The sequence below is a fragment of the Lampetra planeri genome, chromosome 49 (genome assembly GCF_965212315.1).
Source record: "Lampetra planeri chromosome 49, kcLamPlan1.2.h2, whole genome shotgun sequence".
NCBI classification, from domain to species: domain Eukaryota; kingdom Metazoa; phylum Chordata; class Hyperoartia; order Petromyzontiformes; family Petromyzontidae; genus Lampetra; species Lampetra planeri.
In genome coordinates, this window is record NC_136155.1 from 2,215,962 (window position 1) to 2,243,539 (window position 27,578).

The following is a 27,578-nucleotide window of genomic DNA, read 5'->3' on the forward strand; positions in this document are numbered from 1 at the left end:
TATAATTGAAAATTTTAATGCAGAACTTCAAAGCCAAGTGCGCTCGTGTTGCACTTACGTTCAACGCGCTGGAAATGTGTTGAACAATTTTAAAATCTACAGCGAAACATTGCGGTGATAAAAATCATTACTCTTAACCAAGATATAAAGGCCAAATAGGCGACGTCTACAGTAACGTATTTGTTATATTCCGAATGTGGTGGTGGCAGGCGTCTCGTTCGCGTTATCCGCTTGTAGCAAACCAAAATCATTCTGCACCATCATTCACTTTCATTCACAGTCATTCACAATGTACTCAGAGTGGGCTCCCAATAGGGGCCTCCGTGCAGTGCTGTGTACCCACGCTCTGCCCACGCTCTACCCACACTGGCGAGTGTCACTTTGTTGTTGGGGGGGTCTGCAACCGATTTATAAAATCTCCACATTGCTATGGCGAGGAGCGCTAGTTTGCTGGCTCGTGCTCATTATTTTATCGGACCCCCAGAGAAACGATGAAGATCGACGATGATTGGCTGGAACTGACTCTGGTCAGGCATTCAACTCATGTTCTGATGATTGGAAGCTCTGCGACTTTACGAATGAATATGCATCCCAGACCAATATACAGTGCACACGCGTATATTCAGACCTGTATATTTACAGGTGGAATTGTATTTTGAATAAACAGCCTCATTGTCAATCAATCCACTGCTGCATGGCGACTTCCCCGTGCCGTCCGCCATGGGAGTTCTGACCATACCTCACCACGCTGGTCAATGTAGGTTGGTTCAGTGGAGTTGCAGGACTGGTTAGGATATCACGAGCCACGGATATTAGCCGTGGCCGGGGGTCGAACTCGGCGAACTGGATTCATTGCGCAGCGTTTACCACCGCACCACTGCTCCCCTGTTTACACTATATACATGCCCACAAACATATCGATACATATGCTGTCTTATGCCTATACATAATATTAATATACGCGCACACACACACATTGAGCACCATGCATATTGACATATAAACACATGTGCTGTATATACCAGGGATATCCTACAAGAGTGTCTCCTCCACTTTCCTCAATGACTTTGAATTGCACTACATACAGCGTTCTAGATAGTAATTATTGGAAAAGTCATGAGCATTTTGGCCGTTGTAAACACTGCCTCCGTCATTTGCTCTGCACATGCGTCCAAAATTAAACCGGCGTCAGGAATCCTTCACCGTGAAAAGGTGGACAGACCGTTTGCAAGTAGCATTCTCTACAGCGGCGTCACAACAATAATGAGGCTGCCAGTCACGAGTTGTAAGGCGGATGGGGCAGCATGCAACGGTCTCATCTGTTCTCAGGGTTATGCGTGGCCTGGCATTGTCGTGTTTGGAGGAGGAATTGTGCCACGTGTCAAACGACGGTCCAATGAATATTTAATACTGTGCATCGGACGAGCTGACAGTTACTGAAAGAATAGGATGCGTTACATTTGGGGTGTGCCGTGTAAACGCACGGGCGGCGTCCAGGCAGCTGCGCCGGTGTCATTCGTGCGCGACGCCGCCATTGGCCTTGGCGACGTTACGAAAGCTTCCACCGCGAGCCGGCAGCTGGCTGCGGCGCTCTGAGGCGATCGTCGCGCAAGGCTCGGTCCGTGCCGGGCGGCCGTGCCGAGGCCAACCCTGCCGGTCCCGCGCATTCGCCCGGCTCGGGCGTTTCTCGCCGCCGCCGCCGCCGCACAAGCCGCCGCACGTGCCCACGTTCCGCGTCCCGCAGAAGTACGAACCCCGGGCGGCTGGGCCGTCGGGTTCGTCGGTCGACGACGGGGACTCAGAGTCGCTGAACCGGATGGCGGCGGCGGCGGCGCTTGAGGGGGCGGCGGCGGCGGCAGTGGCCGTGCGCAAAGGGGGTGGCAGGAGGGCGAAGCCAGGAGTCGTCAGCGCTGAATTGCGCCGTTTGGAGCGGTCGGGTGTTGCTCCTCCGCAGGCCTGGCAGCAGGGAAGGGGACGGGAGAGACCTTCGCAGATCAAATCACTCCGAATGTGCCAAATCTCATTAATTTTAAGCGGGAATAAGAGATATAATTACTTTGTTGTAGGTAGGACTCCCAGACTGATATATTTTTAACAGTTCCAAAGACAAACTACTGCAAGTAATTTACCTTTTTGCCAGAAGGAGATGATTTTACAGCAACTGCAATGAGAAAAGAAGTCACAAAACACGCAGAAACGTTTCAGACATTCGTGCCTTACACGGAAGAATGCATCTCACTCGACGCAGCTATCAGAAATGTCGTTATTGTGAAATGGTGGCACTTGGCTTGAAAAGTTTCATCATCTCCGCCCTCTCGTTTCTCTCTAGGGCTTTTGAGTTTCCATGACAGATGACTCCTTGACCGTGGGATTTGAAATTGACTTGCAACCTACAAATTGTGAGTCAAGCACTCTAAGCACCGTGACATACAGCCAGATAGAGTAGCCTAAGAATGATAATACTTTATACAGCATGATAATAAACCATTCCAGGTTTAGAACGACAACTTTTAGGATGTTATACCTCACTTTCAGGAACTGTATACGACACTAACACATTCCTGCGGAGGGAGCTGGTAGTAACGTTGGGATGCTCGGTCAATGGCCAGGGTCAACGGCGGCGTGGTGTATTCCGCAAATATGGCCGACTGTGAGGGCGGGCACAAGCCGGCGTGAGTAGGTTAAACATTGAGTTTTATAAGGGCACCACGGGGTGACCAGCCCCTCCCCACCCAGCCCCACCCCGCCCACCCCCCACCCAGCCCCACCCTCCCCACCCAGCCCCTCCCCACCCTCCCCTCCCAACCCAGCCCCTCCCCACCCTCCCCTCTCCACCCAGCCCCACCCCTCCCATTTTTGGATGCACGACGGACGGACGGACACAATAATCCCCTGTGGGCTGGTGTAACCAGGAGGCTCCTACCAGTATTAAAACTAAAATGACTGAGACGCTGCATGACAAGCACACACGCCCACACGGGCGAAAAATAAAACCGGTTCAGAAAATTCAACAGGAGCAAGAGTGCCCTCTGCTGTGCAAAACAAGCACGGACGTGACCTGGGCCCGTGTTCTTCGTCACGGATCGGCTCTGCCTCAGCCTTCTGACACTCGGGCTCAGCTCAGGCTTGAGCCGCTCATCTGCTTCTAAAGATGCACGAGCGGCTCAGCCGTGGCCTAGCTCAGAGGCTCAGATCCACGTAAATCCTGAGCCTGGCTGGGACCAGACTCAGAGCCGGCTCAAGCCCGAGCCAAGTCGTGGCTAATAAATACGCGCCTCAAAGTCCACCAACTCTGGAACTGGCTCGGGAGGCTCTCTCAATCTGGAATTCTAATTTGACATCTTGATCTCAAGAGCCGCTGGCCCACAAAAGACAGTAATTCTAGAATGGTCCAGCTGTTTGATCAGATACTACAATGTGGTAATCGAGGAAATAAAAAACGATTGTAAGGCGGGGGAAACACCGTTGCGATTGATCTAGTGAATGGTTTCTAAGCCCATACCTCCGACGGTCTGGCTTGACGAAGAAGTTACATCGGAAGGCTCGGTGTTGGAGGAGGAATTCTTCATGCCGGTGTCCGGTATGAAGCTGGCACACACGTGGGTGGCATGCACAACGGGTATCGCATTTGTTAAGTCATCAGTGCCCACTCATGCAAGGATGTAGAAGCATTTGTATCGACCCTGGGAGGGATGATGGGCTGAGTCAACCCCCCAACCTGGATTTTAGCTCGCAGCTTCCCATGAAGAGCCGCTCTCCCTACCGCTGAGCCACCTGGCCAGGTACATTAAACAGCGCCAAGTAAGATACGTTGTAAGAAGTGGTGGTATAGTAAGTAGCGCATTTGAAGCTGAAACCAGCAACCAGAATTCGATTCGCAGCCACGGCAACCACCTTCAGTTGAGTTATACCTAAACCGGATCTGGTTCCCTCCCCTCACCAACCCGCACTATGGTCAATTAACCCTCACGGCCCGCACGGTGTGGGCGAGGGCCCTCATCCAGCAGTAGATTGTCAAAATCCCCTTCACGCCTACACGTGCACACGGGTAAACCAGTTGGAAGGCTACGGCCGAAGTGTGCGTGGAGTGGCGGGCGGACAAGAGGCGGCGCCCCGCACCTGCTGGCGACGTCGCCGAGCGGGGACTCGACGGCGCGCACGCCGTCCGGCGCTCGCTTGCAGAACCACAGGCAGAGCGCGAGCAGCAGCAGCAGCCCCAGCGCCTCGCTCGTCAGCAGCAGGTACAGGTGACAGGCGGTCACCTGAGGGGGGACGCGCACACGCGCACCGCCGCGACCGATGAGTTTGTACGCGGCGAAAAAGGCACGCGGGAGTCCGTTCCATGTTTGGTGAGAGAGGCCCTTTTGAATGGGAAACACGTGAGTCGTCCTGTGGCGTCATCTCGGGCAGCGAGGTGCGACGTGGGGCCCGGCGGGAGTGCGTTCGCCACGCATTGCGGAGGGTTCGTGGTTAGACTACGGGCAGGCGGCCGTGGTTCTTACCGCTGGTGTACTAACCGTAAAAATACACACACCGCCTCATTCGCGGCGAACGTTAGAGCTCCCGTGATATCATTCGAAGACGACTGGGGCGGTTGTGCGCCGACCTGACGGTCCAACTTTGAAAAATTACTTTGCTTGGGAAACGCATGGCAAGAAAACCTATCAGGGCTCTCCAGAGAAGGAGTTTTGAGACTCAGTGAGGTTTTCCTGGGGGGAAAAAGTGTGCTTCAAAATAACAATCTTCATTAATTATTCGTTTCTTTTGAGTTAGATCGTGTCGAGGTATAACGGCAAGTTTTATTTTTTTACTCTGAACAATCCACCACCTGACGGAGCCAATCAAAATCAAGTAGCCACGTGGTCAAATAAAGCAAACCTTTCCATCTGGCGGGTTTAGCTCTCGCGGCTTTGCACCAAATCTATGGAGGTACAGATCGGCGATCGCGCCGCCCCCCTGTAGCGGCTCGACCATTCGCGGTTGGCCGCGAGATTCCTGTACGCATTGTGACTGCACTGCTCGCGATGATGCTGCTGCTGCTGCGGAGAGAACACACACGTGGCGCCGTCTTGGCCTCCGTGTTGTCTCCCAAGCGGCCCATGGCGGGTTCCAGGTCACGTGGTGTTCCCAGGTCACGTGGTGTTCCCAGCCTCCAGGGAGGTTCAGTTGCACGATTTTTTTTCTTCAGTAGTGTACAGTACTGTACATGGAACCGTGTACAGTATTGTACACTACATTTACTTTTTTTCATTCTATACATTTACTGTACAAGTTATAGTTAACACTCGAGTACGGTTATATTTAACACCAGAAAATAATGATAATATTTTACATTCAAAATGCTTCCATAATTTCCTATTTGCCTTTGAGTTTGCGAATCGTGAATTTGCCGATTGCAACTATTTTCAAGAATGTAACTCCCCACGATGGGCAAGGGTTTGCTGCATACCAAGTGGGTTTACAGACAATAAATATTATGGATATTATGGTTAAATGAAAGGTGAGAAAGCCGTGTGGCGGATGACGAGGGCAATGTGCACGACGCTCAGATGGGAATATCGACCGACCTCTTGCTTCAGCTGCTGCACACTTTGTGTGACGGCCACCAGACCCAAGGTCAGATTCTCCACTCTCGACAACAACTCTCCCATCAGATGTTCGTGCTGCACCACCTGTGATATCACAACAAAGACAAAGACACCCCCGCTCCATGTAGCCTTTAACAGGCTGTTGGCGAAAGTGCCGTTAGCGAGCACCGATGAAGGTCGGCACAACGCTTGAGATGGGCGGGTGGCCAGCACCACGAACGGCAGCCTTTGTCTCCCGAGTGGCGATGTTCGTTTACACATCGCACGAGGTAGTCATTTGAAGCAGAGTCGAGAATAGAAGAAGTCCAGGACTTGTTCTGACAATAGTCACCGTGTTGGTGGGCGTGCACGGAAATCGAATCCGGGTCGCCAGGTTCGCAGTGCTGTGCGCTAACCGCTACACTACCGCTCCCCACTACCGCGATTATCACACGCAATTCGGGCAGTTTCCCACCAACCTTGGCAGTACCCAACTTCACAAAGAGATAACAAATGTACCGTAAACCAATGAATACATTTCAATAATAATGATTTCCCTTCTACGTGACTTTACCAAAAGAACCAAGAAGATGAATCCCTGCAGTCACGAAAGCTTTAAATCGAAATTTAATACATTTCCTCCTTGCTGTTGTTATCTTTTTCCAATTTTTCTACAAATGTTACTATCGGTGTCAAGTGAGAAGACGAAGTCTTCATTTGGAAGGACAGCAGGGCAGTGCATCATCCCATGTTGGATCAAGGCCTTGAAACGACAAATTGCATCTGAGAACCTTGCAACTGCTCCCCCCTCGCCCACGCTATGGAGTGCACTTTCCATACGAGCTGCAAACGGTGAATTTACGTGAACAAAACTATGTTCATGAAGATTTATTTGTAATTTGACCAAGCCACACTTTTCATTCCATACATTCATTTCAAATTCATCTTTGTCCGTGCAGAATTTTTGCATTCGTCTGTAATGCTACTTTATTTATAATTTCTATTTGCACCATTATTGCACTTTGTCTTTACATCATCGCTTTTGTCATTGCGGTGCCCCTGGTCACACTTGCTAATGTGGCTCCTACCCTCGTCTCTCGAGTTCCCACCCGGCTACGCACAATCGCGCCCAGTGACGAGCCTTATTATACAGCACACACACCACAATACTCTCGTGATCACTACTTGTGTGTGGAGAATAACATGAATACCTGCTCCTGTGCCATGCGGGAGGAATTGAGCAGCTTGGCGATGGTTTTGTCGAAGGTTTTCTGCATCTCCTCCATCTGGCGTCTGTACCTGTGTGTGTGTGTGCACACAGGACAGCACATTTGGTGGAAATTAATATACGAGTAAGTAACCCCGTGAAAATGTTTAATCCGAACGATGTCGAGCAAAAACATTATTTGTATTATTTTAAGCAAAGTGCCTAAATAGGGTGTTCTATCAGTGTGCAATGTCTGCTATGGCATTGATTATAAACATGGACACCGACTAAGAAAGTGGAACACAAGCTGAAAAGTGCACAGAGAAATACATAGAGATGCAATTCTAGAATTACATTGACAGACAGAGAGAAAAACACATGGATCCCAGACTTACTGAGGCTTTTCTGGGTAAATATGACCATTCATAAACGGTGACGGCAATTTTATCCGTGGCAATATGGGGGCGCTATTTGCAAATCCTGTAAAACTTGTCTAGGGCAAGTCCTCGCTTAACGCGATTTCACACTATCACACGTTTTTCGCTATGACGAGGTTCTTCCATGAGGGAACACTTCTCGCACAAAGCGATACGGTACGTGGAATGACACAGGAACGCAGCGGCGTATGCTCAGCTAGTTGTCCCGCCATCTCACTGTGCGTGCGTACGTCGTAATCTCGACAATCTTTGTCGTTACATTATGTGTGGGTAAATAGTTTTCGCTGAACGCGTTTTTTTGCTTAACCAGGAACTTTTCACGTACGCATCAACTTTGTTAGATATGTTCCTGAAATAACTCGTTATCCAGGCAGACTCCTCCCGTACGCGATGAGGAATTTGGACGAAATAATTACGGACACGGGGGAACTCAGCGCTTACAGGGACCGCTTCCATGTGACTCGTCGCCTCGGACCACGAATAAAATGCAGATTATAGGATTTCTCACGGCTAAAATTGGGCCGAGGGCATCCGGGTTTGCAGGTAAGAGGAATGGAATACCTTAGGCTGACCTCCTCCAGGTAGCGGCTGCTCAGGGACACGTTGAGCTCCAGCGCTCGGATGCGGTTGCTGAGACGCATGAAGACCGACTCCTTCTGGGCCGAGCCGAGAGCCAGCACGCCGCCGGGGGCAGGCGAGAGGTCGCTGGCTTCAGGGTAAACGTCGGCCTGCGCCGCGTCCGCCCTGGCCTCCTCGCCGGATCTGGCCGCGGGCGGCGGCCGCGCGTCCCCCTCGCTCGGTTTTCCTTCCTCCGAGCGGGCGTCCCGGTCAAGCAGTTGCTCCGCGTCGGAGATCGTCGCCGAAGCCTCGAGCGCGTCGACGGCTCGCGCCGACGGCGCGACCGACGTGGCCTCTTTGCCGTCGTGCGTTAGTAAAATGTCGGGCCGAGCGCCGGCCTCCATGAACGTTGTGACGGACGGCTCCACGCCGACGGTGAAAAGCTCGTCGCCCTCCGACGCGTGGCCTACGATGGCCGTGCACGCAACGTGCGATGCGTTCTCCTCCTCGTGGCGAGCGTCGCCGCTGATGCTGCTCGTTTCGGCGCCGTCGCCGATCAGGTTTCCAAAAATAACGCCGCTGCTGCGGAGATCCGCGGCGAGCGGTTCCTCTGTCGATGGGCGCGCGGAGAAAATGACGGCGTCTGAGGGCGCGGGACTGATGTGATCCGCGGCAGGCATGCTCGCATCGGCTTTAATATCGGCCATAACGACAGACGGCAGAAGGACCGTGGCGGATTCATGAGCCAACGTAGCGACCGACTCGCTGGCTGGTAAATTCGACGCGGTCGGAGACTCTAGCTTTTGTAGGACCAAGTGGGAGCTAACGGGCAACGATTCGTACTTAACACTTGCTGTGTAATCGATGGGAACGTGCCACGGGCATTTCTTCAACACCACTTCCAGAAAAGTTACCCGATGGCTCTGTGCCAAATAATCGCCGCACTGTCCCTTGTCGGTTTTGCTGAAAGGGCCTTTGTTGGGCAGAATGAGTTTTGTCAGTTCTTTCTTCCACTCGGTGGTCAGTGTGTGGTCATCCAAAGTTGTGACCCCGGGTCTCCTCCTTTCGTCATGAACGACTGCGATTTTATCTTTGAGCACCTCAGGAAGTTCAGCATGGTCTGGTCTGCAGAAAAAATACGGACGCAACAGCCCAATTTGACTCCATTGTGTTTGGTGCAATACTAAATGATGTCATCAAACATGTAACAGATGATCAGAAACAAAGGTTAATAACACTTAGGCCGTGAATTTGTCGTTTTGTCTGTTTATATACTCTGATAATAACCACCCTAAGCTATAATGAGGTTTATGTAATCTAATTTAACTATGAGCTTTCAACGCAACATGACCGAGCAAACTTTTGCTTAAGAAAATGTACTTTATTTAATACTACATTTCTTCACCGTTTTTCATTTCTTCTGTAATGCGGTTGTTTTGGCCACGATTTATACTTGGTTCATTGCTGTACTTAGGTTTTACTGCTTTTGTCATTTTGGTGACCCAAGTCGCTCTTGCCTGGTTAAACAAAATAATCGAATACTATAAACTCGGACTCCTGTTAGTAAAACGTGAGCACCACTTTGAAATCGCGTCCGGTATCTCTTGCTCCTATAGTATTATCCACAGGGTGCAGAGCGCAGCAGACAAACCCACCGCAACACTGGCTCATCATTTATAAACAAGCGCGTACGCAATGCAAGAAGACTAAGGGCTGCCGATGCGACACGCATAACGATTGGGAGTTTGAGAGAGCCGATGTGAACCTGTGGAGCCACTCCAAATTGGAATGGGTGTCCCCACGCAAGATGGGATGGCGTCGTACCCATTCACAGCTGTCTCCGGCTCCCCAGAGGCATTCTCCCGCACCGCATGCTGATCTCGAAGAGCCACTCCAGCTGCAAGCAGAACAGCAAGCACAGCGATGGTTCAGGCAGCTTCTCAAGCACCTCAATGCTAAAGATTAAATACACGCACGACAATGCAGGACTTTGGGCTAATACATTTATCAGAGTCTGTATCTCCGAGTAAAATGTAAGTGATGAAGTTTTGTCCGTCAGCTCATGGCCCTTCCAGACCAAATATATGCAGGTGCATTTATTTAAGCGGCTAACATCTGGAAAAGGTTGACTTTTTGGGTCTCATAAATTTAGATTTAAAGCTTTCGTGACTGCATGGATTCATATTCTTGGTTCTTTCGGTAAAGTCTCATCAGCAGTGTCACTAATTGTATAAATGCTGCTGGATTGCCGGGTATAAAGAGTGAGGTATTTATACAATTCTAGAGTTTTGTACTGAATGTGGAAAATTGAAGGTCTAAACTGTAGCATTATGTTTAGACAGACTCTCTTATCGTTGGCCAATAAAATGATAAACCGACGGAATTTCTGTCCGTGAAAATGTGAACCTTACGGCCTTCCTTGTCCCCCTTGTTGCCTCCGAGCACCTTGGCTGCCATGTTCACCATGCTCAGAATGGCACCTAAGGGTGCAACGCATCGCGAATGAGTCGGGGTCACGCACGCCACAGTCACAGCAGAGTGGCGGGCGACGTGCTGGTGCAAGTCAACTCACTCGTGGCAGACCCCAGCAGGTTGTCTGAAGAGTTCTCGTTGGGATTTCCCAACCCAATGGCGATATCTGACAGTGCGTTGGGGCGACAACAGACACAAACATTAGTTTTCACTTAAGGATGCTCATCGTTTACAGTTGAAGCGTTTACATGTTTGAGCTTCGTGTGTATGTATGTTGAACTTCTTTCGCACCATATGTAGCCAACCGTGCTAATCGGAGGTGCTTTCACAAATGATGAGAGTTTTCTCCATTTAATAACAGGGCCAATTTATTTCTTCACCGAGTCTCAAGACTCTTTTGAGGAGGGTTCTGTAAAGTTCTGCAAAGTAGGAGAAGGGGGGGGGGCAGCAATCGTTTCGTGTAATCCTAATAAAATAATTTGCGGTGGAATTTTTCAAATTTGGCAAAAAAATTGGACCCCACAATGCTGGCTACGCGACGGTCTGCTCTTCTTCAAATGACGTCACGAGATCTTAACGTCGACCGCGACCGACGCGAGCAGCGCACGGTACTTGATGGTCAGTATTAACCAGGGCGGCCCGTCGGTATCGAACAGTGAAAACATTCGTAACAGGCGCCGAGTGCGTCACTGTCGGGCCGCGTCACCGCCCCACGTGAGGGAGGATGAATGCCGAACTTGGGTCCCAACGTTCCGTGAACTTCGACTCCCCATGGCAAGCGGCGAGGACAAGGGGGGGGGGGAATTGGGGGTGGGGAATTAGGGGGAGGGGATTTAGGGGGGGGATTAGGAGCCCTCACCACGGTCCTCGTCGTGCAGTTCGTCGGACGCGCGCCCCGAACGGCGAGTCTCGTCGACGTCGTCAATCTCGTCGTACTCCTCCACCATGCTGATGCCGAGCACCCTGGGAGCACGGAGGGAGCGACGACGGACAGGTCCACGCAAGCGTAACGCGGCGGACGGCGGCGGCGGCGAGGGGGGCACGGGCCACACACCGTCTGCATGATCCTAGCGCGTTTTTTTTTCTTTGTTCCCCGGGTTGGGCTGCACGTTGAGCAATTCTTTTGTCGGGCTTTCGCCACGAACGGCTGCGGGCGCCTCCACGAGGTGGATTGGAGCTCAATAAACTCCACGAGGTGCACGCAGCAGTGCGAGGCGACGGCTGAAGTGATCAAATTGTCTCTATGATTATTGTGTTTTCCATCTTTTAATGCTCCCTAATTCTATCTCGACTACAATGAGTGTTACGTCAAGATAATTCTGTTCTCGCGTTGCTCTCCATAGGGAGTCTCACAACACATTCCTGCGGAGGGAGCTGGTAGGAACGTTGGGTTGCTCGGTCAATGGCCAGGGTCAACGGCGGCGTGGTGTATTCCGCAAATATGGCCGACTGTGAGGGCGGGCACAAGCCGGCGTGAGTAGGTTAAACGTTGAGTTTTATAAGGGCACCACGGGGTGACCAGCCCCTCCCCACCCAGCCCCACCCCTCCCTCCCCACCCAGCCCCTCCCCAAACTCCCCACCCAGCCCCACCCCTGCCACCTCCCACCCAGCCCCACCCTCCCCACCCAGCCCCTCCCCACCCAGCCCCTCCCCACCCTACCCACCCAGCCCCTCCCCACCCTCCCCTCCCCACCCAGCCCCACCCTCCCCACCCAGCCCCACCCTCCCCACCCTCCCCTCCCTCCCCACCCAGCCCCTCCCTCCCCACCCAGCCCCTCCTTCCCCACCCAGCCCCTCCCTGCACGACGGACGGGCACAATAACCCCCTGTGGGCTGGTGGAACCAGTGGGTTCCTACCGGTAAAATCAGTGTGACACACCAACCCATGCCTCTGAACTAGACAATCGCCATCACACACCCGAGTCGGAACGGAAAACATTCCGACTGCGAGTGGCGCTCTGCCACAGTGCCACCACCCTGCCGGATTGGGAAATGCAACAAGAGCGTTCTGTTTAACCAAAGGACTTGCAGGAGTCTGCACGACGACCACGTGGAGAAAAATGCAAAAGTGCTGCGTTGCACAAGAACGCTCTTGCTCGAGTTACCTTATGAGGCTGATTGGACAGAAGTGTTCAGATCCGTGATGGGAAACCAGCTCAACCTGAAACGAACACAAGTAACCGCACATCGCCACTGCTACACGCAGTAAAAACTACGTAAATTTGTATTCATCATACAAATCTAAACTTAATATCTAGTGTAATAAAAAGAAAAATATAAAACATGAGCGGCAAATTAAGCCCGAAAATTTATAAAAATTCACACACTTATAGTTGTCAGCTTGTCAATCCACTGCTGGATGAAGGCCTCCCTCTAAACCGTGTCGGTGACGGGGGTTGTTTGACCATACTTCCCTACGCTGGTCAATACGGTTATCAAAGGGGAGCCCGGGCCCATTTCAGACATCATTTCTCCATTGATGTTGAACCTTGGTCTGTAATCAAAAGGACCAAATCAAAGTGCCCTATCCGCAGGTGACACCACTCCCCCTATTTTAGGGAAATCAAAATCGAAACATCCCAATTGACAGGAGGTCCTTCCATAGACCAGACCCTAAAAAACGTGTTGCGCATTTTGTTGCCAGAAAAAGGGGAAAACCTATTATCATAGGAGGTCCCATGATGTAGCTGCTCACCCCGAGCTCTCAATACTCTGAAAGTGCTTGTCTTTGTGCTGTACGCCTTTTGGCGTCCTCTGATCGAACACCGTTTTGAGACAAGGCTCCAAAGAAAGCTGTCTCTGGTGTGGACCAATCAGTTTCAAAGACAATGCACATATTATCAGAGTATGCTTTTTGTTTGTTTGCATTCTGACCACAAGTATTGTGGTTAATGCAGACGTGATTCCTTGTAAAAGGTTTCAGTTTGGTGTTTTAACATCTTAACACCTGTTTTGTTGCCAGAAAAAAGGAGAAAACCTATTCTCATATATTGGTACTGGCAAAGGAGGTCCCATGATGTGTTGCGCATTAGCAGTTTTCTGTTAGTATTTCATATTGCGGGTCGGGGAGCACAACGTGTTAGTGAATCGAGAGTGGGCGCATAAACGCGCTAAGAAGGGCGTCTCGAACTGTGAAAGGGCAAGCCGCTGTCCCGTTGTTAATGAACCGGCCAAGCAGGGAGGAGTTAATGAGGGCGACAATGCAGCTAATCGGTCGTGCAGCTCGCCGCTCGTTTTGCAGGTAACACACTTTTTGGATTCCGGCAGGCCTGGTCAATACTGCGGGTGTATTTAACCATGAGACGCGTGCCGTCTGCTTCGTTGGACGTGAAAAATAATCCTGTGACTTCGTTCAAAGAAGAGTTAGACCATTCGTGTGCCGGCATCACGGTCAAAAATAGGAGAAATTGTTCCCAAAATTACCAAATGGGGAAACGCATCGTAATCGTCACCCCCTACTTCAAAGGCTTCGCAGGACCATTCCTCAAAAAGAGTCTTGAAACTCATTGAGACTTTCCCTAGATAAACAAGTGTAATAACAATAATGTGCAAGATTTAGAAAACGTTAAGTTACTATTCTTAATGGACCACTTCAAATACCGCACGGCAGTAATTTAGCATGAGTCTGCGTGGCTGCGTGGCAACCTTTCACCATTTGTTCTGTGGAAAGTTCCATTCAACCAAAGTGGCGACTTGACCATTTCAACCCTTGACCCCACACTGCAAACGTAAGCGTGCCAGCCGAAGCGGTGGCTTAGCGGGCACGCATGCACGAGAATGAGGAAAAGGCATCAGCAGGGACACAGCACACACAGCAAGGCAGAGGGGGCACATTTCCTAACCTTTACATACTTGGTGAACATCTGGATGCCGACAGGAAAGGGAGAACAATCAGCGGTGGAGATGCAACATACAAGTTGCATCATTCATTCAGCATCATCTCCTCGGGTGCACAACAGCACCGCCCTTTAACCGGCTGCGATTGCACGGCCATTGAAGATTACGGCTACGCGCTACCGGCGACCTGGGCAGGGGCGACCTGGGACAAAAGCCACCTTAAGCTGCGTCGCCATCGCAGGGATAAAAAGCCACACCATGGCCAAGACAACCAACCGGTTTAAGCGGTGCGCCTTTGACTTCTGATGAGCTTAGCGGGAAAACTGTCAACCGACTGGCCAAGTCTCCACATGTTAAGGTCATTTTTCCGCAGGGTGCGTCGCGCGAAGGGATCAAAGTCGCCAGCACGCTGCCTCGGAACGACGGGGGGTGGGGGGGAGGGGCTTCAAAGTTCCCGGAGGCCAATCCCAGACACGCTTCTGTGTCACAGCCACAGCGACCGGGGCTCTGATTAAATCTTCTGTCTGTATAAGTGAGCATTATTTGATCTAAAAACACGACGGACAATATTGTGCATACGTCTTTAAAATAAAAAACTAACCCGACTCGTAAACAGGATGAAAATGTACCTCCTTTATCTATTGTTTAAATAATTGCATTTCGGATGCAGTGAAAACTTGTGTCGATATAATTTAACATTTTTAAACTTGGTTTTTACCCTCACAATCAGATGAATTTACGCGAATATAATAATTGACTTCAATTGCAGAATTGATATATCATTACATGGAAAGGTGATAACACAGTGCGGCCGTGTGCAAGCGTTCTTATACAATCAGACGATAAGTTAAATGTCGGCAGGTCCAATTCAACCACAGTGCTTGAATGCGCCGGCTCACCTTGAGAAACATCGCATACATCTTCTGATGCAGAGGGAAGCTCTGGATAATCCTCTCATCTCGAGCATGCAGGGTTCCCACCTTTACCCATTCCCTGATGGGATACCTGGTGAGGTGGACAAGATGGGGTATTATTTGTTGTCGATATCTCGACGTGGAGTGTGGTCATATTGGATCAGTGCTGAATGTTAAATCAGCCACTTGTTTGCCTAAAATCACGCTGCCCCTTTTGGATCACAGCAGCAGCGGCAGCCTCACTCCACGCCACAAATACAAATGAAGGCGAGAGATGGCAGCAAGTCTGGACCACGGCCTACGACAAAAATAAACATCTCGTACAGTACCCCTACCGTCAAACCTCCCGGTTTCAACCTTCCACGCCGCCAATGGTCGACCATCAACCGAATCGGGACCAGGACATGTGGCCGATGCGGCCACCTGATGCACAAATGGCACGTCAAAGATTCGGCGGCCTGTGAGTGCTGCCACCAATCCCCCAACCATCAACCGCCATCGTAAACACCCCGCCACTGCTGTCCTCACTCCTTTAAAGGAGGAACGGACGAGATCCACTCCGAGTCTGAACAGACAATCGAGTGGATAACAACATCTAAAAATTACATCTTAAATCCGCTGCTCTTAATCCATACAAAAGAAGAAGCTCCATAATGAAAGAATAAAAATAAAACATAATAAAATAATTTTATTATGTTTTATTTTTATTATTTTATTATTTCCCTTCTACGTGACTTTACCGAAAGAACCAAGAAGATGAATCCCTGCAGTCACGAAAGCTTTAAATCGAAATGAATTGCGTGTCTTCGACTACAGGTGTCTGAGATTGATGCTAGAGGAATGTTGCGGCAAGGTAGGAGTCCCAGAGAGACCATGAAAGGGAAGTGCGGAAAATTAAGGCAGGAGTGCGGAGGCAGACTGCCGTGGCCGACCCCCGGCAGAGGTCGCAAACGGGTTTTGATTCCTTAACCGTACCCGGCCGCACCAGGGTCGCAAATGGGTACCCGTACCCGTACCCGGCCGGGTACGGGTACGGGTACCCATTTGCGACCTGTACCCGTACCCTACCTGAAATGAGTGATAAACGGTTACTCACCAGTGACTCACGGCCTACCCGTACCCGGCCGCACCAGGGTCGCAAATGGCTACCCGTACCTGGCCAGGTACGGGTAGCCGGGTATCGGGTAGGGTACGGGTATCGGGTACCCGGTTGCAACCTCTGACCCCCGGGGGTGGTTTCCACGAGTTTGGCGAGCGGCTCATCATCCCTCCAGGGTCGATAAAATGCGTGTCACCCTGTGGACGTGTGAAATGGTTGTCCTTTGGAGATGGACATTCTCCCCTGCTATAGGAATGAGAAAAATTCCCCAAAACCGGCTCAAGGCTGTCGGCTGGAGATGAGCATCGCCTCAATGCTCACTTGAGCAGGGAGTCGCTTCGACTCCCTGTCACAGAGGAAATGGCCTACTCATATCAGATTCAGAATATTGATTTAAACTGGAGGAATCCGATGAGCTATAAAGCTCTTTTTCACGGATGTCCAGTAGGGGTGGGTAAGAACGTTACAACAAACAATACAAAAACACGATAGTAGAACAAAAACACAATATACTGGCAGATCTGTAAGCAATGCCACATTTCGGCTGTACAGGTGTGAAGCGTTTTACGTAGCCTTTCAGCACTAATTGCTATTCCCTAGACACAGATCAGTGCCGGCAGTACGAGTTGATCCGCGTGCATTCTGACCTGTCACTGATGGACACCACAAAGTCCCTAGGGGTGGAAGAAAAGAGCTCCAGGTTTCCGATGTCGATCTGTTTCACCTGCACAGGCTCACAAAGCTCTATCACAAACCTGCAGTGCTCACACACAAACACACACAGAAAAACACAGATTCCCGCATCGAACATTAGGAGACCCATTAGTACACACTTGAATCACCACTTTGTCAATTAATTCTACATTTGAAGTTTTCCTGACCGCAAGGATCCATATACTCTTTGTTTTTTTCGGTAAAGTCACGTAGGTGAAAATAAAATAAAAATGAAAACCAAAGAGTACTTTGTCAATTCACTGCTGAATGAGGGACGGTCTCCCCCACTCCGCTGGCTGGCAGGGAGAGAAGGACGGGCAGGTGGGCGGTCACATCCAAAGGCCGTGCGTGGTGCTCGTGCGAGTATAAATCCCGATTGCCGTGGTCCAACATACCAGATCTTTGCGCTGCAAGGGTTCAGCATGTACAAGTCTTTGTTCTCCATGAGTATGGTGGAGGTGCTCTGTAATGACACACACACACACTCAGCTCTTGAATGAGAGGCAAGGCAAAATAAATGAGCAGACAGTACACCTCGTTCCCATGTCTGTTTCTCTAAATAAAAATGTAAAGTCGTTTTTGTACACAGCCCCTTGGCCACACGGTATTCTGAGGATTGATTTCTTCAGCCAGATTTGGTTTAATGTAAGCAGATACAGCATTATGCGTCTCATCAGCAGTCAGACTTGCTTAAAACCAATGCTGGTGAACTGACAAGATAGATGGTCAGAGGCAAGGATGCTCTCCACGATTGGATATACTGCCTAGACCGTCGGATATCACACCAGACATTACTAAACAATAATTAGCTTAGTTGGTTGTAAATATAAGTAACATAATAAGCAGACATTACACCTCCTTATATTGTGTCATGCCATGTCCACACAGAATCAGCCATAATTATAATTATATTTGGCATTCATAACATTATTATAGTGCAGGGCAATTGCAAAAACGCTGCTTGACAGGCAGGGCCCGCAGTAGTTTCCCAGGAGGAAACGATGTGCTGTGCGTTATCCAAATCAAATTGGAGGTCATTCTTAAAATTTGACAATTTAGCACACAATCCACCGACGTCTTTGCAACTTTAACATCCACTGTGAAGCAGATGGCGTGCAAGTTACGGTGAATATACCACGTGGTATCAACCAGGGTGGCCTGCCGGAATCGGATCGCGGACCACTGCAACGAGCGGAGAAATGTACAGCCGGGCAGGCCGCCACGTCACCGCCCCTACGAGCCACAATGCCCCCACAATGCCCCCACAATGCCCCCACAATGCCCCCACAATGCCCCCACAACGCCCCCCACGCGCCACAAGGCCTCCGAAGAGCCACAACGCCTGGCCTCAAGGTCCCAGCGGCCGGTACCCCAGGAGATGCGTTCCTGACTCCTGGCTACTGCTCGTTGTCCAGTGCCCTTCGGGGGGGCAGCCCTCACCTGCGCCTCGGGGTTGGCAGACAGGATCTTGGCTCCGCACTCCACCGACGCGTAGTTGTTGAGAGACTTTTTGGCAACCGGAGGCAGCAGAACGGGAATCGCAGGCAGCACTTGGTCTTGAAAACGCAGCATGGGCACGATTTGATTACGAACCGAGAAAATTAATCCAAATCAGAAAGCCAAACAAATACAACCATCACGGGATATTCAATTATTAGTAGGGCAAATTCTACCATGAGCATGAGAAAATGAAATTGTTCTAATTTCACTGGGTCATGCATTAATCTCAAAACGAAATCTTTCAAGTTAAATGTTTCAAATCAAATGAGATGTTTTTCAAGAAAGGTATAATTTTCTAAACATTATATATTAATTCTTTTAGAGTAATTTTATTCTGTGAACTTTTAGAATTTCAGCTTGAAATGTTTTGTTAAACATTTTAAAAATAAATCTATGGAGCATTACCCCTGTTTTATTTCCTCGTGCAATATTTTACATGTGGACGTCTTGGCGGTACACCGGTGCAACATATCACACCTGTCCCAATAAAAAAGTCTAAAATATAAATTTTGAACCGACATTCGTCTTAAGACTGCTTCGACATCACGAGAACTGATTTTGATGCAGCAGCACCACCAACCCGCAAGATTTTCTGACCTGGGTTGCGGATCGGTGGAAAAATAAAAAATTATTGCGAAAAATAATCTTTTTTGTATACCGCACACCACCAGTGTACCGCTAATACATTAATTTACAGATTTAGCCAGGAGATAACAGCAGACATCATTGTGTGTGTGGCCCATTAACAAACCCAATATTCGCTCACGGCCCCAGGAGGGCATCACTGGGTCCCAAGAACAGACGGATTGGCCGTGAGAAGGTTCATTGAACGAATTGCATCTCGAGATTTTGCCAATGTGCACAGACACTCAAAATATATATTGGCAAACAACTCAAAGCATAAACATCCTGAAAAGAGGTCTTGACACTCAGCGATTCCATCCTAGATAAACATACGACGCGATTTTGATTAATAAAAACACGGCTCACCTTGCTTTTCCTTCTCTTCTTCCAGAACCTTCTTTTTCCACTCGTCAAACGACGGGATGTCCTCAGGCTTGAGCAGTTGTCCCTCCTCACCATCGGCCGCTGTCAACACCTCCGTGGGTTCGCTGCTCGACGAGCTCTCAGACTCCTGCGTCACGGTTTCCAGCAGCGACTCGTTGTGTTCACCTGGGTGGTCATCTGTAATGACGGCGGCGGCGACGACGCTGGTGAGAGAGGACGCCGGGAGTGTGTCACCAGCGTGAATTCCTGCAGACGGGGACGGTGTCGCCAGGGCCTGTTCAACGTCCAGACGAGTCGCCTGTAAATCCTGCTCAGCGTCCATTTCGGCTGTAACCATCATCTGCTCGAGAGAAAGCATCTTTGCTTCCAAGAGGACCTCTTGCGAGGCAAACTGCTGTTCCATTTGCACCACCGAGGGTGTTATTTTCTGAACGGACTGTGCCGTTACCAAAGACGTTTCCACCACTGCTGAATCTTTCTGATCCGCTTTAACAACAGACGGTGTACATTCTGGCAGTGAAGTCACTTCTGGGACTGACAATACCTCCGAAAGCAAAGACTTCTGGGAAGGTGACGTGTCGTCCTGTGTTGAATGCTCAGCCAAAGGTGCAGATTCGTCAAAAGAGTGTTGTACTCCGACCGACATTTCTTGATGAAGTGGTGGTTGAACGATTTGTACTTGCGACATCTGCTCATTACTCAGCTCATTACCATGCACAATTAATAACACATCTTCCCGATTCACTTTTTTATCTTTGAACGCAGGTTCCTCCAGAGGGAATCCATTAAAATCCACAACTTTCTCATCGACGTGCATTCCTATTTCTCCGTGAGATTTCCCATCGTCCTCCGGTGAGACCGATTCTTCGCTCGACAGCTCAGTGCCCCGTGCACTCGTAAGTTCATCCGTTGCTTCATCCGATGGCGTTGTTTGCTGCCTCAAGGGCGTGGACATCAGCGGGGGCAGTGGCTCGGTCGCACGCCGCGAGGAATAAAACCAGGCGTCCGTCATCCGAGGGGAAGCCGGGTTGCCCTCCGTCGAGGAAATCGAGCGCAACGATGCCTCAATGCGAGTGGAGGCCGTCGAGGTAGCGCGGCCGCCCTCCGCTCGACGCGACGAGAGCCCCGAGTCCGACAGCGGCAGAACCTCCGAGGAGCATGGTGGCTGCGAGGAAGGTGGTGGCGGCACCTCGCTGGGTTCGGAGGACCACCATGACGCGTCGCTAAGGGGGGTTTTTCGTCCGTTGCACGATGCCTCGGCCGTCATTGTGGCGTCGCCTCGTCTCGCCGTAGCTTGGCGTGATGTCGCAGGTTCGTCCGCTTGCAGACTGCCGAGCGGGCCTTCTGACGCGCAATCGATTCCAATGCTCCCGTCCTCCGAGCTGCGTTCAACAAATGACAGCAGGCGTGGGTGATGTGAGTCCCGTGCCGGGCGGTATTGCCCTCATTAATAAAGTCAGAGTAGGTCCTGCTGAAAAGCACATTGAGGTGGAGCTCATATCTACTGGCAACCCTGAGCCAGTGATGAAAATTCCACATTTATTCTCAACTGGATGAAATTAACACAGAAAGAATACCCGGATTGTGTGCTGTCGGATTTGGTGGTAACAAGCACTGTGAGCGCAAAAATTTACAATCAATCCTAGTCAAGTAACCTCATCACTCTAGGCTTGATAAACTTAGTAGCATTGTGGGAAGTCAGTTGTGGTTGCCAAAAATTTGAGGCTGCCCTCTATATTAATCAAAATTACATCCACGCGAAAGCAGAGCTTTGGTTAACAGACGACGATGCTGGTTGCAATCTCCTGCAAAACGTTCGGACAAAATTGTCAAATATTCCTTGGGCTTTTCAACATTTCTCTGTTTTTTTTTCTGGAATAAAAAAACAAACCAAGTTGATTGAATTGGCTCTGTTGGATGGTGGAGGGGGGTTTAGAGCAAAACATTTACATTATATCGACACAACGATCTAACCCCACAATCAACTCGTTAAGAATCTTGATAATTGGTGGCGAGAGCCTCCACACAATAATCTCCTTTAGGGTGCTTTGTCAATGCACCACTGGATGCAGGCTTTTTCACGCCGTGCGAGTCACTAGGTTGTCCCACCATACTTCACCACGCTGGTCAGTGTGGGTTGCTGAAGAGAGAGCCATTGAACTGGTCGCACAACTGACATTGTCACAAAAACAATGATGTACGAGGTTCATGCACAGCTTTGTAGACAGGCCTACCTGGTGTGCACTGGAGCACTGATTTCCAACACAGAACTCTGTGCCGTGTCGTCAGCCAGAGGGATGGCTGCCGTGCCGTCCCACCATTCGGCAGCTGAGCCCTCGGAGTCTTTTCTGGATGGGGAATCATCTCCACGATTTGACGGTTGAGCAGTAAAAGCCTGAAAAGGAGTACAAGAGACAATTGAACGTGCAGAAACCATAATCGTGCACTTGTTGACTGCGAAAAGCGGTGAATATTTCCCTTGCTTAGAAAGTATGAGCGTGTTTAGAATGTCAGAATCCATCTCAAGGCACTGCACAGCAAATGTTTTGGTTGTGATGATTTTTGCCGATGGCTTACAGTGGCACCATGGCGAACGGAATTGAATTCATGGCTGGGGTCAGTTCATCCCAAACATGAAATGAGTGCCACTTTTTGGGAAGACAAAAGCAGAGGTGATACGGAGAGAAAACGACCCAATCACAAGAATGTAAGAATTTCACCGCTGGCTCATAACTGCTGCCCGCAATAATTTGAGCATGGGGAACACAGACTTTAACATAATTTGATAATTCCTCGATTTGTACGGCATTTCGAGGAATGTTTCCGTAGAATCCTAATATCACAGAAGTCAAAAAATCTATTTTTTGTTGGGTTTGGCCGAGCCCTCTCTCACCGTGTGGAGGACGTTGCTGCTGGCCTCGAGAAAGACGCTTCCCAAATGGTGGTCCTCATCCCCTTGCGAGCACACGTTCTGCAGCGGGTACCTGCGGAAAAGTGTACCACGGACTTTGCAATAATAATAATAATCTGTGGACAGCTTCATGGGCAGGTGCTGTGAACCTAGCAACCGGAGTTTAATGCCTGGCTTATGTGGCTTATGTGAGTGGCCAGTGAAATATTGGACATCTGTGAAAAAGCTTCATAGCTCATCGGATTTCTCCAGAACAACAATTTGGATTCTGATATGTGATCCATTGGTTTACTCTCAAAGATACACAGCACTCCACTAATACGCTAAAACTATGGTATTGGCCAAATATCCCAACACAAGACTCCTGAAAAATAGTCTTAAGGCTCAGCAAGGCTTTTCTGGATAAATCATTTGTCATTATTACATTTTTTGCTGAAAACAACCTAAAATGATTGACAAAAAATAAATAAACTAGCACATGCTCAGCAATAGTAATCTAATTAGGCACTGAAAAGTAATAATACAGGATTACTCACCAACAGTGATCACATTTACCCATCTCTAAGCGATCCAGTTACCCCCCAACCAGCGCTGCTCATAGATGCGAGTGTGCTGTGCCAACCACCGGGGGCATCCTGGTCACCCTTCGTTCATGAAAAGTGGCTCAGCCCTGCATCGCGGTTTAACATGTCAGCATGGATCGACATTGCTCGACTTAACCTTGCACCACGTGTATCTTTCAGCTCCCATCGTTTCATAATTCCGACACCAAGCGTATACCAATTACCTCTTTGCCGAGTGCACAGTTCAGGCCAAGTCGACCTAGATGATGTCCTTACCAAGTGCTCATTTCAGGCTTAGGTGGAACTGTATAAATAGAAGCCTATTCCTGAACAATGAGCACAATTATCCAAATGTCATACCTAATGCCCCCCATTGTAGTACAGCTTTTGCACATTTACCAATATTGCCAATGCAATTGCATAGCGTTATTAAACTTTGCAAATACTCATTAGTTAAAGTGGTGGCATCCCTTTCAGCTATGTGATCCTCTTGGCCAGTGCTTCTCAACCCCTTCACTCCACGGCACGCTCTAGAGCTCGGTCGGTCTTCGCGGCACGACACTTTCAGCTCGACAGCCGATGGCACAGGGCACTAAACAACTGTGAACCTGTAAAACGCACGCACATGCGCCCGCCACGGTAACACAATGCGTCGTGGCTCGCCACACACGGCCGCTTGTAGCGGCTGTTTGCCCAACTGTGCCACGTGTGACCGAGGGAGTTGAGAGGGCCCGGGCGTGGGAGGTGGCGGAAGCTAGATCGGCCACTGAACGGCTCGGAGGAGGATAGTTCGTCCGTCCTAGCTTGCGATGAGCGAGGTTTATTCCTTCCCTATTTCCAAAACACAGCGGCAAACGATAGGAGTGCAAAATATTTGAAACTAAAATAAAGAAAACATTAAGTATAAATTACGTAAGTACATCAATCCTTGCCGATTTTTTTTTTACACTAAATGTACGCTTAGGCAAAGATTGTTTATGGCTGATGACGCTTGGTTGGCCAAAACATCTCAATGTAGAATCTTCCTGAAAACAATCCTTGTGACCCAGCGATGTCATTCCGAGACTGGACTCCTGATACAAATCTACTCGCCAAAAGCACACACAGCACTTGCAACACACTCAGGCAAGACAAAGCAGTCATTAAAACGCTATAGTGAAACTCTGCTGTGAAGAGCTGATGGGCATTGTAAGCCTGCGCCTGGGATTGGGGGTTGACATTGCTTTCGAGTGACTGGGCAAACACAGAGCATCCTGTTAGGTGCGGATGAGAGGACGGCAAGCACCGACCTCTGGAGCAAGGGTTCTTATCGGTCGCCTCCCTGTGCCGGAACCACTCACGAATGAAACAACCGTGGCCAAGTGCCATCCACTCAATCCTCGTCGCTGGCCACGTACGATGAAAGACCGCCGTGGAAACATGCGCTTAACGGCGGCACTCAATGCAACCGCGCATTAATATCTTTTGTAGCGATGGATCAGTGGGCCTTAAAAATGTTATCTCATGATGAATGCATGCAGTGAAGACATCTCATAGTTGATCCCGCCACTGAGCCGGCCGGTGCCGGACCATCCCCCGAAAACAATGGGGCACATGACCCGGCCCGAAACTCCGCGCGACCACATCATCGCACGCCAGGTCTGGTCACTACCTTCAACAAAAGGCAAAAATTCAAGCCCAAAATCCAAAACCGTAAAACGACCTGCAAACCAGAGTGCATTGTGAACCAAAGAGAGTGTGTCCTGGGCACCAATGGCACAATGTAAACCGCAGGGTGCGTTATAAACCAAAGAGCGCATTGCAAACCATTGCAGCGGTGGCAAATTCATAGGAGGTTTAGCAGCAGCAGCAGCAATTTACTGAGCATCACCTGAAGCCATCGCGTGGCATTCACACTCAGATTCGGAGCTTTACGCTTCCATCCACCAAACCATTCGCAAAGGAGCAGGAATACAACATTGCAACATAGACATTAGCCATGGCTGGGAATTGAACTGAGGTTACCGGGTTTCAGCGCGGCGCACTAACACTGTGCCACCACTCCGAACCCGTATTCCTAAAGGATGAGAGGCATCCCGCCTTTCCAAAGGGTGAAGGCTGTGTCAAAAAGCGGTCCCCTTTCCATAATAATGTTAATAATGCCTCTGCACAGTATGCTGGCGTCCCTATTGCAAACAAAACTAATTTGACATGGGGGGGGTGGAATGCCACGCAACAGTTACTACTATTGAGCCCTCAGACAAATAGATACAGCTCTATGTATACACTGAGCCCCTAGGACGTGGATGTCATGATGTGGCCAGAGGAACACACACACACAGTCACACACACGGTTGTCTTTGATGAGATCTCACGAGCTCAAATGTAGTGTGACCACACAGGCCCTTTCTTTCTGCGCACGGCTTGGGAATGGTTTGCTTTTGAGGGAACACATGACGCTCGCGTAAAAATGCTGGTGGTGTCTTTATACGCTGCGAGTGAAATCTATCGCATTCACCGGTACATCGATTGTCAATCCACTGCTGGATGAGGGCGTCCTGGGGGTTATTTGACCATACTTCACCGTACAGATTAGTACAGGTTGGTGAAGGCGGAAGGGGGGGGGGAGCTGAAGATGTTTTAGATGCAGTATTTACTAATGGCCGGGAGCCAAACTCAATCGCAAGGTCAGTGTAGTGCCCCAACCACTGGGCCACCAGCCCCTCCAATCAGACACACCACATACATTCAATATTTATTTAAAACCCTAAACACTGATATAATGCGCACTCATGCCAGGGAAATAACGTTTTACATAAATTAAGTATGTTCCCTTTTTTTAAAGGGTAAAAAAACCAAACGTCCTTATCTACAAATAGCTGTGCTACCAAAGAAGCACGTGCACCAGGTATGCCCAATGGCAGGATTATTGACTCAACTAATTGCCACTGTGTGGATTCAGCCTCACAGCCGAGGCAATCCCTGCCTGGCCCTCCACTCTTTGGGGTTTCAAAGCTGAAACAATGCTGCCCTTCTCATGTGGTGACACCGTGTCCACCAATCGCAGTGAACCCAGCAGCCACATCGTGCCACCAGTTCCACTCGGGAGATGTGGAAATCACGTGCCCTACGACATCCTGGTAATGCATCATGTGACACAAGGGTTTACAATCAAAGAGGTCCAACTCTTACTGCTGCTGTATGTGACGCATCGGATCTGGAATTGTACAAAAGGTACTTGGGCATATGGATTCAATCTGAATGGAGTGGTGATGCAGGGGTTTGCACGATACGCTACGAGACCCACTAAGCTGAGCTCGATTCCACACCTCAAGCAGTGCTGGGCTCCTGACAGGCTCTGACCAGCAAGACGAAGCACGGTCAAACAACACCCATGCGTGACACGGCGTGGTGAGAGAGGCCTTCATCCAGCAGTGGATATGCAGAGGAGAGTACTAATTAAATGAGAGGCAGGGTTACCAAAGTTGGTTTTCACAGCACGGTTCAGTGCAGGCCCTTAAAATAATACAACAAGGCACTTTACCCAGAAAAGCCACACTTAACGAGGGTCAAGGTTGTTCTGTAGGAGTGTACTTCAGTTTAGACATTTGGGAAAAATGCCATTACGAAGTGTTTTGGCTTCGTGAAATCCACGTTCACTCTGGGGCTAACACTCATATCTCCAGAGTTACGATTCAATAATCCATTGCTGTACTGCCACCTTCTGTTATCTCTTAACCACATCACAGGCCATTCCTGCAACACCGCACTCCAAAGCAGCCTCCCCCCATCCCAGTGCTAACCGGCCTCAACGCCTGCTTAGCTTTTGAGATGCACGTGGGGCTGCGATGTGCACCGATGCCGATGTGATTGCGGGTGACATTAGCACGTCAAATAAAGATTGATTTACTGCATGGACGTGAATTTGAGGTGAGGGGGACGATTGAGTACTTGTGGGAGGTGGGCAGGTAGGGGGGCCGTCCATAAATGACGTCACGCGATTTGGACGATTTTTGACCCCCCCCCCCCTCTTCGTCACACGTCGTCACAAAAAGTCAGACCCCCCCTCAAATATGACGTCACAAAGCTCTGCTCCCCCCCCCCCCCCCCCAAAAAAAAACAAACCATGCTTCACGTCGCTTTAAGCTATTGTCATTATAGTGCGTATTTAATGTGGCGCTGCACTCTGATGTTGTAGGAGAACACATTTATTAAAACGTCTATTTAATTAAGTAGAACGTGTTGTCTATATTTATTTAAAGGTACCGCATTTTGATGTGTCGTCACATTTCTCACCCCCCCCCCCTCGTCACGCATCGTCACAAATGTCTGACCCCCCCTCCCCGCTAGGTGCGTGACGTCATTTATGGCCGGCCCCTTAAACACGGCGTGATGTGAACAGCACGGATACCGCACGCAATCGTAACATTCAACATTTCTGCAAACGGCTCACCATAAGATACAACACCATCATCAGCATCATCAGCATCACCATCATCAGCATCATCAGCATCACCATCATCAGCATCAATGCAACACGGGGACTATCTTCGCCCGAGGTGTCTGCGCGCGTGTGTATGTGTGTGTAAATATGACTGCATTGTGCTCACCAAAGAAACACGACCAAGATGACGCACTCGAGGCCTTTAATTCTCATCATCCGGCCGGTGAGGTCGCCTGAGAGCCGGCATGGTGAGGCGGGTTGGTGCTGATGGTGGTGGTGCTGATGGTGCTGCTGCTGCTGATGTTGCTCAACGCAGGCATCGCCTCCACCCTGTGGACAGCTGATCCGCCACGCCTGCCGATGACGT

The 27,578-nt window shown here is 49.8% G+C and overlaps 1 protein-coding gene across 1 annotated transcript; it reads right to left on the reverse strand.

Moving 5' to 3' along the window:
• LOC144733961 (uncharacterized) lies at positions 1-27,578 on the reverse strand. Its single transcript, XM_078615990.1, has 20 exons — positions 27,378-27,578; positions 22,208-22,298; positions 21,549-21,709; positions 19,297-20,696; positions 18,247-18,362; positions 17,202-17,269; positions 16,740-16,847; positions 14,979-15,084; positions 12,348-12,403; positions 11,101-11,204; positions 10,342-10,407; positions 10,181-10,249; positions 9,594-9,666; positions 7,773-8,894; positions 6,779-6,866; positions 5,568-5,672; positions 4,120-4,262; positions 3,503-3,588; positions 2,130-2,161; positions 1-1,956 (listed from the first exon to the last, which is right to left on the reverse strand). Exons 1-20 carry the CDS (start codon positions 27,425-27,427, stop codon positions 1,513-1,515), a joined length of 4,488 nt encoding a protein of 1,495 aa, XP_078472116.1. The 5' UTR covers positions 27,428-27,578; the 3' UTR covers positions 1-1,512.

Excerpts from the sequence above, each read along its gene's own strand:
- LOC144733961 (XM_078615990.1), bottom strand. The coding sequence starts at position 27,427 with ATGATGAGAATTAAAGGCCTCGAGTGCGTCATCTTGGTCGTGTTTCTT. Across the intron at positions 4,263-5,567 it reads TGCAGCAGCTGAAGCAAGAG|GTGACCGCCTGTCACCTGTA; the intron begins GTCGGTCGATAT and ends GTCCCCCCTCAG. Across the intron at positions 2,162-3,502 it reads GTCAAGCCAGACCGTCGGAG|TTGCTGTAAAATCATCTCCT; the intron begins GTATGGGCTTAG and ends TTCTCATTGCAG.